Source organism: Epinephelus lanceolatus, chromosome 2, assembly GCF_041903045.1.
Source record: "Epinephelus lanceolatus isolate andai-2023 chromosome 2, ASM4190304v1, whole genome shotgun sequence".
NCBI classification, from domain to species: Eukaryota; Metazoa; Chordata; class Actinopteri; order Perciformes; family Serranidae; genus Epinephelus; species Epinephelus lanceolatus.
In genome coordinates, this window is record NC_135735.1 from 28,992,539 (window position 1) to 29,004,003 (window position 11,465).

At 41.6% G+C, this 11,465-nt stretch overlaps 1 protein-coding gene across 2 annotated transcripts in view; it reads right to left on the reverse strand.

The window, feature by feature from the left end:
• syt9a (synaptotagmin IXa) overlaps positions 1-6,741 on the reverse strand; it is a 35,748-nt gene extending 29,007 nt beyond the window's left edge. The window contains exon 1 of one of the 2 annotated variants that reach the window (XM_033621801.2): positions 6,262-6,741. In XM_033621801.2, coding sequence (XP_033477692.2) covers positions 6,262-6,409 — 148 coding nt within the window. In that variant the 5' untranslated portion in view covers positions 6,410-6,741. The remainder of the gene's footprint in view (positions 1-6,261) is intronic. The other variant, XM_078176189.1, reaches the window with a different exon arrangement.
• Between the last annotated feature and the right edge of the window lie 4,724 nt (positions 6,742-11,465).

Consider the following 11,465-nt stretch of genomic DNA (forward strand, 5'->3'; position numbering starts at 1 on the left):
TGCTACCTAATGCATCCCTGTTGTCACATGTTGAGGTAGTGTTATATATCATTTTTAAATGATAGTTCATTAAGTGAAAATTCTGTTACTCAACTTCTGTTGATGATTGATGATTTTTCTAATTTTGTCTATGATGCTACATAATGCTAACACATCCAAGTGAATAATAACCCTATCCTTAGATCATTTAATATCGTTTTACTATGATGTTAATATTCATGAGCAGGAGTTAACTGTTGCCCAGCAACAACTGTTGTGGGAGAAGATAGTTTGAAGCTGGGTGGACAGACATTGCATCATATTTCAAATTAGTATGAAAACCTGTCCACTGATGGTCTTTGCATTGATGGTTTTCATAACCACCTCTTTTATCATGATACATGTTAATTATTAATTCAGTATGTTTGGAAACAATTTGTTTTGTGCACAACAACTCCCTGCTTACTGCACTACCCTGTGTCTAATACTGTGTTAATGAACTGCCATCCCTGTATGGCTGCTGTAATGTTTACTTTGATTTACTGTATTGAGATATCTTCATTTCTTTAAAGGCTCCTGCAGAGTGTGTTGTTTTTAATAGCACCAGTCTGCTGTATCATCCTAACAGTGTCTATTATTGGTTGAGCCTCGTTCTGTGCGAGGGCAGTGATACAGACTTGTGCCCAAGTTTACTTGCTGACTGTGCAACAGTTGCCGACAGTAATATAGCCAGAGTATTCTGTTAATGTCAGTGTTGATGAAGATGTGTATGGATTTTAAAAAATAGCTCAAAAGAAAAGTAATAAGTGTATAATCAGTGTAATTACTTTGATCACAGTAATGAGTAAACTGATTGTGAGCACCATTGTGAGTGGATGTTCATGATTACCAGAATACAGAATACAGATAGATGTATTTTTCACATGAGCTGACAAGATCTCCATGTGTCTTTTCACTAACTCACTGACTTTATGAAGCACTTGGACAATTAAGTGAAACAGCCAGTGGCTCAAAAAGATAGCAGCAGGCAATATTTGTATTTTTATGGCGCATGCAGTAACAGGTAGTATAAAAAATAGCTTGATAGCTATCCTTACTGTTTAACAGTAAAACCAAATGCATGATTTTTACCATGCAGTACATGGGATGACTTTTATTTACAATGAATTAAAAACTACACTATAGTCGCCCTAAAACTTCAATTAAAAGCCTAGCCCCAATTAAATGCCCAGTCTCCTTTACCAGCCTGGTGTGGCCGCATGTTTTGACAAATAAAGGCCTGTCTCAGTTAGAGGCCTGGTCTGGTTGCCAAGCAGTTCATTTTTATAGAAGTTCTTTGGATGTATAAAACTGGATTGTTCGCTACCCGCGTGAGCTAACGTTTGATAGCAAATAAATGTTTAAACCTTTGTCAGTACGGAGATGCTACATATCCTTAGCTCGGTTCATTTCATTTTACTGAAACCCTGAGCACTAGAGAAGACTGTAATTCATTCAGATTTACCAGCATGACGAAAAAACAAGTGGTGACTCCATTCCTCTGAAGCTGTCATGAAGTCAGATTATGTATCCATTCCTTGATTACTTGGTAAGTTATTTATATTTCTTTTGTCCGTAAGGGTCCACTGAACAAAAGGATCAAAAGTGTCTTTTATAAAAAATTAATTCAAGTTATCAATATTGTTTTAACAGGATAAAGTGGTGTTGTGTCAGTATCCCAGGTGCCGTAAAACAAGTGTCATAACATAACATATAATTGATATGTTATTCAAAGCTATATTTTTAAACAACTTATATTCATACTGGTTCAAACAAACAATTTGATTGTATTTCCCATCTTTGCTGAGCAACAGTTTTGTGTAAAAAAAAAAAAAACTGTATCCCAAATATAGGCCTGTTGAGTTCAGTGATTTGAGCAAATAGCCTGAGCTACTAATAGAAGTTTTACGGTATATGAAGACAATATTACAATCAGGCCTATGTGTTGTGGAGCTGTTGCAATGCCCTCGCTGCAGTATGATGAATTTGTTAAGTGAACAACTTCCTACAGTCATCACATTAAATCCACTCATCTTTGTTTCTTTTTATTGCACTCTACATCAACAGACACTCATGAATACCAAGATATGCATCTATGTTTTCAACTGAAAGAGTTTGTTGTGTGGAATTAAGTTGTTTGGTATTTACACATTTTCTGAAACATCCCATCTCCGTGCACTTGCAGAACTGTCTGCAATTTTTGTGGCATTTCTGTTTGAAGTCTTTGATGGTGCTTCATTTGACTGAAATCATAAGCACACAATTTCTCACCAAGAGAAAAACACATGTTTTTTAAACGACTAACTAAAATCACAGAACATCTTGCAACCAGGAATTATCTTGAACTGAATAACGTTTGGCAAGCTCTATCTGATTTAGAGCTAACACTTGACACATGTACTGAGGAATGCTGGATTTGATGTTTTGTTAGGTCATTAACATGCGCATTAGTTAAAGATAAATGAGACAATATGTCAGACCTCCCTTAAAGACTGTTTGCTTTCAGTCAAAACAAAATTCAGAAGATTTTGGCAGTAATAGTTTAGCATTACCTATCTTCCAACTCCAACAGCGCTGCCTAATACAGGACTGGTTCTGTGTGTGGGCGCTGTCATAAGACCTCGCACAGGAACTCAGACAAACTGTCCTTTCTGTGCTCTGAGATTCTGTGAATACCAGAGTACGTGTGATTTGGGAGAATTATGTGGAGAAATTGAGGGACTTGCCATCTGAGGACACTGAGCCCACAGTCGGCTTGGCAGGCCGCCTGCAGAGTGCTGCCTGGCTGGGAAGAATCTATCGACATCTGGAAGGGTTCAGAGACTGCATCACAACAAAGAGGGTGGACCAGTGCTAGAGCACAGGACCTTCAAAGGTGCAATGGTGTAGGAGGCGAGCAAGTGCAGAAAAAGCAATATATGAACATCTACCTCCTGCGATGTTGTTATTTGCCTTAAATATACATCTCCGTAAGTAAAAACTGTATTTACAGTAACTGGAAATTGCATGATTTTCCCCTTGAAGTACAGATAGTATCAACACATAGGCAGTACGCAACATATTACACATGAGTGACTCTGATTGCTTTTCCTCACGGCACAGGCTACTGCTGCTTTCTGGCTTTGCAGAGTGTTAGTTACATTGACCTGATAGACCGTGTCGAGCTAATTAGATGGCTACAATTAAAAACAGTAGTTCTCTGGATCCTGCTTTGACAGCCATTACTGAATGTTGTGCACATTTAGTCAAGTCTTAGATGAAACCATGCATACCACCCCCATGTCTGTGCAGTAAAATGAGGCTTAGCTTAAGACCAGAAACAGGGGGAAACATCTAACTTGGCTCTGTCAAACTGTAAAAAAAAAAATCAGCCTATCAGCACCTCTAAAGCTCATTAATGAACACATTAAATCTCACTTGTGTAAGTCAAAATACTGTAAAAATGGGAAGTCATGGTTTTACAGGGGTTATGTGCTGACTGATGTCTTGGCTCGGCTTGTGAGCATTTACATTTCCAGATAACTCAAGATGGTTGTATGACTGCATAGTTGGCTGTGTGAGGAAAGAAAAAATACACAATGGCAATAAAGTGAAGGATCGATGGACTTTGACTGACATGAGGCATCCATGTTTATTTGGGGATATTTGAGCTTTCAGAAAAATCAAAATTTCCCAGTGGATGTTGCTGTGAATGCCACAGTTTTATGATTTTAAGATTTATGGTTTTGCCATGATTGGTCGGTGATGGATTTTAGGGGGAGAAACTGTGGTGAGTCCTATTTGACCCACAGCACCACATCTAGGCGTTAGATTCTGAGGTGGCTAATGGCTGTACCTGGCACAGACAATACCCAGAGTGAGGTATACTCTTGGGAAAATGTTCTGGAGTGAGCTGAAAGACACTTACTGTATTTCTGTCAATCAATATGCAGCCCGTGTTCAGTGGGAATTATAGGCTCTGATTTTTGCTGATGTCAGCAGCCTCAAAAATGCCAAAATTAATTGTGTACACGAGGTGAAATACTCACTGAGCTCACTGAATATGATCTCAAATCACCATCAGTCACTGAATCACTTTTTTTTTTTTTTTAACTGTTTTAAACTGTCCTTTTATTTTGAAATGCCATGTTGGCTTGTTTTATGTTCATTTTTCTATATTAATGTGAAGCACTCATATGACATTGGGCGAGAGGCACCAGACTATCACAGGGCTTACACATAGAGACAGACAACCATTCACACTATGGCCAATTTAGAGACTTCCTCCACATAGTGGCCGGAGTGTCCGGAGAAAACCCACACTGAGAATATGCAAACTCTGCACAGAAGGGCTCCCCCACCCTGCACCCTGGGTTCAAACCAGGAACCCTCTTGCTGAGAGGCGACAATGCTGACCACTGCACCACCATGTCACCATTATCTATCATCATTATTAGTAGTAGCAGTAGTAGCCTATTTTTATTTATTTATTTTTTTTAACTACTAAACACTGTATCTCAGATATGACATATCCGCAGCCTAAAATTTGGCCAACAGCTGCGACTTTCTGGAATCTTTTTGCTGCTGTGAGGTTGCTAGGCAACCAGGAAGTCTGGCCAAAAAAATGATCAGAGCCACGTTAGCTGTTTCCACTCTCTGTGCTAAGCTAAGCTAACTGGCTACTAGCACTACTTCCATATTTAATACATAGATATGCTGTGTGTCATTGATCTTCTCATCTAACTCTCAGTTAGAGAGCTAATGAACATATTTCCCAAAGTGTCCAAACCATTCCTTTAAAGCTTATACGGTAACACCTGGTCACATGAAGAAGGGAAGGATATTTTGATTCATCTCCAGACGAATCTGACAAGATGGTCACAAATGCATCACCATTATAAATAACTTTTACCAGTATGGGTTTCTCAAGTTGCCAAGTCAGCATCACGTTGTATGTCCACAGACAGCACCCTTAACAAAGACACTGAATCCCATTCACCCCGTCCTGATCTCTGGGTCAAATGCTGTTTCAGTTTTGATTTCTCATCTACTTCCTTTGTCTTCCTGTTGTGTGCTGCCATCATGCTGGGTAACACATGTCAGCTGGAAGTGAAATGAAACTGTACAGGCAGCCATCCTGATAGCTGACTTCACAACAGCACATACTGTGGCAATTCCACTTTTCAAACTGTAAGTGCAATGGCAAAGATGAGACAGGATGGGCCTGTGTGATGAATGAGGGAGAGAGGCGAGAGCTGGGAGATTAGGGAATAGAGCAAATCAGGAGGAAATAAGGAGGAAAGGGCTGACGATAAGGGATACAGCGAGGGACAGAAGAAACGGGAAAGGAATGGGAATTCACAAATGGCTTTCATGTGGTGAAGAGTGATTAATGATAATGCAAACTAATGGAAGCAGTAATGAATAGAGTAGATATGTGGAGGACTGCAGTCACTGTGCCTTCTCGCTCCTTCACATTATCTCACTTTTTTTCCAAGTCTTCTGCACACACACACGCACTGACACTCTCAAACATACACGCATGCCATTCCGATGCAGACGGCTGGCCTAGGTGTTGGTGATGATGAAACGTGACTCTGTGGTCACGTTAATTCCTCAGATGTGACTGAATGGCTGCTTTGGTTTTCAAAAACGACGTGCTTTTGTGCAACACTCCTGCAGTTACAGCCTATTTAAAGTTCAGTAATGTGCCATATTGCCTGCATGCTTTAGGTAAAACGAATTAAATCAGTGTGAACTTTCAAAGTAAGATGCAGTTAAGTGTGCCAAGATAGTAAAAGCTACCGGCGAGCGCAGGTGCAAGCGCAACTCATCCAGGGAGGAGAGAAGCCTGTACATGGTGTTGCATATCATTGTGTGACTAACGATGGCACTGCCGGCATTTGTGCACGTGTCAGGAATGAACTGGACTCATAAAACAGATTTTCAGTCTGTCAGCCTCACGTGGGCTGAGGTTGGAAAGAGGAATTGGGCATTTTAGATGTGGCATTTGGCTCCCAGTGAGGAGAGGCTGTCGCCGAATAAAATTAAATAATTAAATAGGATAATTAGTAATGTGAGGAAAAATGGGCCAGATCAAATTCCCAAGCAAAAGGTGCTGGTTGTGAGAGCACTCTGACCAGCAGCTTGGACCACCTATTGAGTTTATAGGCGCAGAATGGCCAGTGGAAGAAGTCGCATGCGCATCCACCTCAGTTCAATTAAACGCAAACCGCTGAATGAAGCGTGCAAATGATGCCTCACCTGAATCCGTGTAGCGTGGCCTGGCAAGGTCTCGGAAATAGTAGATAAAATCCAGGCAGTGTTCGTTCTGCACTTCCCCCTTCGAACAAAGGTCTGACAGGAGTTCAAGTGCCTTTTGACAAATCTCGTCATCTCTGTCTCCAGGCATTTCCCACCAGCATCCTTATAAATGGAGGGTCTCTTATAGGCACCACCACCACCACTACACCACTACACCACTCCGCCCGCCTGACAGTCACCTTATTCCACGCTGCTCAGCACGGCTTCTGAAGTCAACCACGCATCCAAACGGCACGCCTACCCACACGATGGAGTCGACGGAGACGCTGTGTGGAAATAAGAAGGAAAACGCACTAGTCCAAGTGATCCAGAGAGCGAGGAGCGTCTCCCACATGTGGAACACAAAGAGTTTTTATGTAACATTCAGTGAAGCGGTCCCCTCACACTGCTGAAAGCCACCGGTTGAATCCACGCATCACCACTGCGGCGCCGCGCTCTGTCCAGGGTGCTGAAATGTGTGCGCGCCTCAGTGCCGGACTCTGTGCACCAGGAGGTCCGCTGTCATCCAGTGTCTTCACGCCTTCAAGCGATTACAAGCTCAGGAAAAAGTTGAACAGCGTGTACTATGTGGAGAAACAGCTGCATCTGAGCGCGGCACTACCTGTAGGCTGGAGCAGGAGCCGATCACTTCTCCGCTACCACGAGTCTGCTGAGGTTGTGCCTGCACGTGGCCAATCAGAGGATGACATGATTTTTTTCTGTTTTGTGAAATCAGTCTTTCATGAAGATACAAAGTGAGATATCACTAAAAAATATATCGTTGCATGTGCAAGTTGTGCGTAAATTAACTTAAAGGCACCGCACCATTAAAACCAGTGGGACTGCTGTCACTCCCCAGCTGAGAGAGAGGGGATTTTTTCCCAAGTGAGCCTCACGTCGCGGTCCTGCCAAGGCAACCGCAGCTTCTGCAATGACATCCACGATTTGTCTTGCCATACCCTGAACTAATTAGAAATTAGGAACAGGCGCATGCACGCAGAGAGAAAGAGAGACAGAGGAAGAGGCACACAAAGAGGAGAGAGGGAGGGAGGGGGTATTTATCTTCCTGTCTTTATTTTTTTATCGTTCCTAATCGTTTCTGGATTGCTAAAGGCATCATTATAATCAACAACCCCGTATATTTCTCATGGGACAATCAATGTCAATATTTCAAAGCGTGCGCATTGTTGCGCTGTCATCCCTGTTCTGCATTTACTCAACCAATCAGTAAGTAGTCTTTCTGAAGGCACGCAGTCAATTTCACCTTCACTGAGTTCATTTCAGTGATTGACAAGCCCAGTAATTACGCCATAGACTCAGTGTAGTTTCAGGGTGCATAACATTACACACGAGTGGAAAAAGTAATAGCCTGAGTGTGCGCACCGCACCGCGAGTGAAACCAGGCAGTCTGAGACATATGCTGTAGGCTATGCTATAATGTCCAAGGAGGAATAATCTCTTGTATGATATAAAACGGGCCTTTGATGTAAAGGAGATGTATGGTGATCATTAATATGGTTACTAAAGGAAAGTTCAAAGAGGATGCCAACGGAGGAGCAGTGTAACAGCATTTTCTCATGTAAATATCCTCTATTATTGAACCAGAGCTTCAGGATCTCACACATTTTATGATCATTTTAAAAGGGAAAACAGAAAAGAAAGAGAAATGTGATGAAAAAACATAAATTGGAGTGTCTTGTTGGTGATTTCCAGGCTTGTTCCACCAACAAAAAGCCCAGCAGTCATCTCCCATCAAAGATAAAGACTTTTGCTAATGAGCAGTGCCCTGTGTGCGTTTATCTCGGTGCTCTGCTGTCTTACAAATAGCGTATTGTGCTCCCCTACCTTGTAATAATGAGAGCCAAGCAGGGATCCTAAAAGACTTTATCTCCACACAAAAGAGCGTGTGGATGTGGTTGGCGTGCTATCTATGTAAAATACATGTCCTCCTGCCTTCTATGAGCAATCAAGGAGGTGGGAGTTTTGTGAGTGGAGAGACAAGTAGGTGAAGGTGGTGATGATGGCAATGGCAGTGTGTGTGTGTGTGTGTGTGTGTGTGTGTGTGTGTGTGTGTTTTGTCCATTCAAAAAAAGATCTTCACACAGCAGTAAGTCAGCTTTCTTGGTGTCCATGGCAACAGTAAAAGACAGAAGGCACTCTTCACCCATTTCTTCTCTTCAACTCTCATTCCGACAGCCGCTCTCATCTTCCACAACATCCATTAATGCTCCAGCATTTTTTTTTCATCGCACCCTCTTCCCCGTCTTCATTTCATAATCGTCTCTCTCTACTCTACATGCCGTCTTCTTTAATTGTAAACTACTTCCCAGTGTTCCCTGTACTCCATCACTCTCTCTGTCTCTACATGTTTGTCTCTGTGTGTCTCAAACTCATTTTCTTTGGCTCAGGGACTAAATGTAATTTTTGGTTTGCAAGCTGGTGGCTCAACAGATAACATCGGGGCCGTGCCTTCAGAGTGATAAAAGGTAAGTGTGTGGAGTGTTTACAGGCACTGCATCCCCCACAATCTCTCCCCCAGCTCAGTGTGGACTGCCACGTGTCCTCGCTCTGGTAAAGTGGGACGAGGATGGTTGTCCAAATGAGGTAAAGGAAAATCATGAAGTCATGAATTCCCATCAGACACTAAATCATTAATTCATAGTGCACACAGGATTGAAAGAGTTTATTCCCAGTCTGCTTCATGCCTAATTTGATGGATGGGTTGATTCAAATTAGGCATGGAGACAGGGAGAATCAATCAATCCATCCAATCCATAGGTACACTTTGATGACCACGACTTCCTCCTCTGAAATATAGAGATTAAGGCCTAGTCCAAGAGAACACGGCTATTTTTATAAGAAAAAACTTCTACCAATTGTTTTGGCCTTCCGTCCTCTTGCAAACCACGTTTAAGGTCACTAAAAAACCTTTTGTGAAACTCTGTCCATGGTGAAGCTTTTCAGAAACTCTCTTTTCAGTGTTGCCATTAAACAGGGAAAACAGTTTTTGGCTTCTGAGGGCAGAGTGTGTGCCATTTTCTGCTTTGTGAGGCGTCACATATGAGGCAGCATTGCATGTAATGGTGGACCCGACCAAAATAGTGCAGGTTCTAACCTTGCTAACAGTTTACACATGAATGTATAGTTACTCTTCCACTATATTGAGGAACAGAGGCCTCAAACTGCAGTACAGAGGTCACTACTTCAGGCAGCCGTCCACTGCAAGTTTTTTTATAAGGCTGGTGATTGGCCAACATCTTATTCTTATTCTTCTTTCCATGGCTTTAGGCTTACAGGTATGTGTGGGTTTGACATGCTTTTGACAGCCCTTTGATTGGGTTTTTATGTTTTTATTCCGATCGAGATTTTTTTGTAACAGCATGTGTGGACAGGAATTTTTTTGAGGGAAGGAAGGGAAAAATCCTGTTTACAGAAATACCCATGTCCATGTGGACTCTGCCTAGAAGAATAGCCCTCTCTTGGGATAGAAAGCTTGAGCTCCAGTCTTGGCTTAAATGAGCTAAAATTGTTGAGACATCATCCAGTCATCACATCTCCCAGACATGCAGACACCTGCGAAGCCACCTTTGAGATGGAGAGGGGAAGAAAGTGTGCATATGGATGGAACACCATGTGGCATAATTACATCACCAAGAGATTCTGTGTACAGGGAGAAAAAGAGGGATCCCACAAGTGAACCTTTTGGGACACCGGTGTGTGAGTCCGCACAGTGTGCTTCTTTCTACATCACTTGTCAGAAGCCACTGATGATGGAGGATTGAAACCAATGCCATGCTGATATCCATTAATGCTAGCACAGAGAGAAAAATCTGATTGTTCAGTATGCCAAAGGCAGCAGTGATATCAGTCAGTATCAGGACTGAAAACGGGCCAGCTGTGCTGGCAGACTTAAGTACCCCTGTGATTGGCCGCTTTTGTGAGTGTGCTGCCTTGAACCATGATTGGTTTGGACTCTTGAAGCTGTGTTTGGATTTTCAAGCTTCAAGACTTACGTGTTTGCACACATGCACATTATGCACAAGACAAAGCATCCGGTTTGTTAATATGACCCAAAATCTTCATTTGTAAAGATATAATTGATGTTATGAATATAGATTCAGATAAAATATGCTGCATTGAGTTATATGTCCTTGTTCTACTTTGAGTTAAATATACAGAAACCATAATACATACATGATGATAAAAAATAATTTATATATGTGTGATAAATGAGATGTGATGTCACAAATATGTTTGTTTGTTCCACACTATTACGTTTGGGATTTCACTTAACAGGCTTTGTTTAGATAGAGTTTGGTGACCTCTTTTCCATTTTGTATTAGTGTTCATTTAAATGCAAATGGGCCGGTTCCCTTGGCTTATCCCTACATAAATTCTGACTGATTTCGTTGGGATGAGGACCTTCTGTAATAAGACATATTTATTGTTTTATGGATCTCTCTTTCATTCCATGTTTCCTGTGGACACAGAAATGGGAGTTTCTGCCTCTGGCGTTGTATTGCTGAGCAGATAATCTCAATAAACTATGGCTTGCCTCTGCCGCTGCAGAATCCAGTTCATCGTTTCAGGGCTTTGGTGCCTTGGCGATAATGATCTTCTAAACATGTGTTTCACACTGAGTGAATACTTGAGATGGAGATATCAAAAATGTTTGATTTTGATTTGTTCAACACAAAGACGATCATTATCATCACACAAAAACCAAAATAATCTCCCATTTCCACTTAAATTCGTAGCTTGCCAGAGAATGTATGAATAGAGCTAATTGTAAGATACAAATTCAAACATCTGCTAATTGTCGACAATACTGGATTACAATAGTGTAAGGCATAGATGTTTTCCGAATGTTCTTTTTAAGTGCAGACACGAGACGGAGAATAGGAAGCATTGCTTTGACAAATGGATCCATCAGCCACAGGCAGGCGAAAGCAGCATATATGTGACTAGATGAGTGTTGAAGAGATTCATTACTCGTTATTTTCCACGAAATCTCACATCTGCTGCCCAAGCCTCTCAGCATTCTTTGAATCAAACAAAGTGTGGTTGGTAGAGGAGCTGTGCAGAGACGAGGAGGAGGGTGGGATAGAATTTTTTCTCTCATCTCAATTGCTCTTTCTCTGCCTCTATTTTTCTCTTTGGCAAAA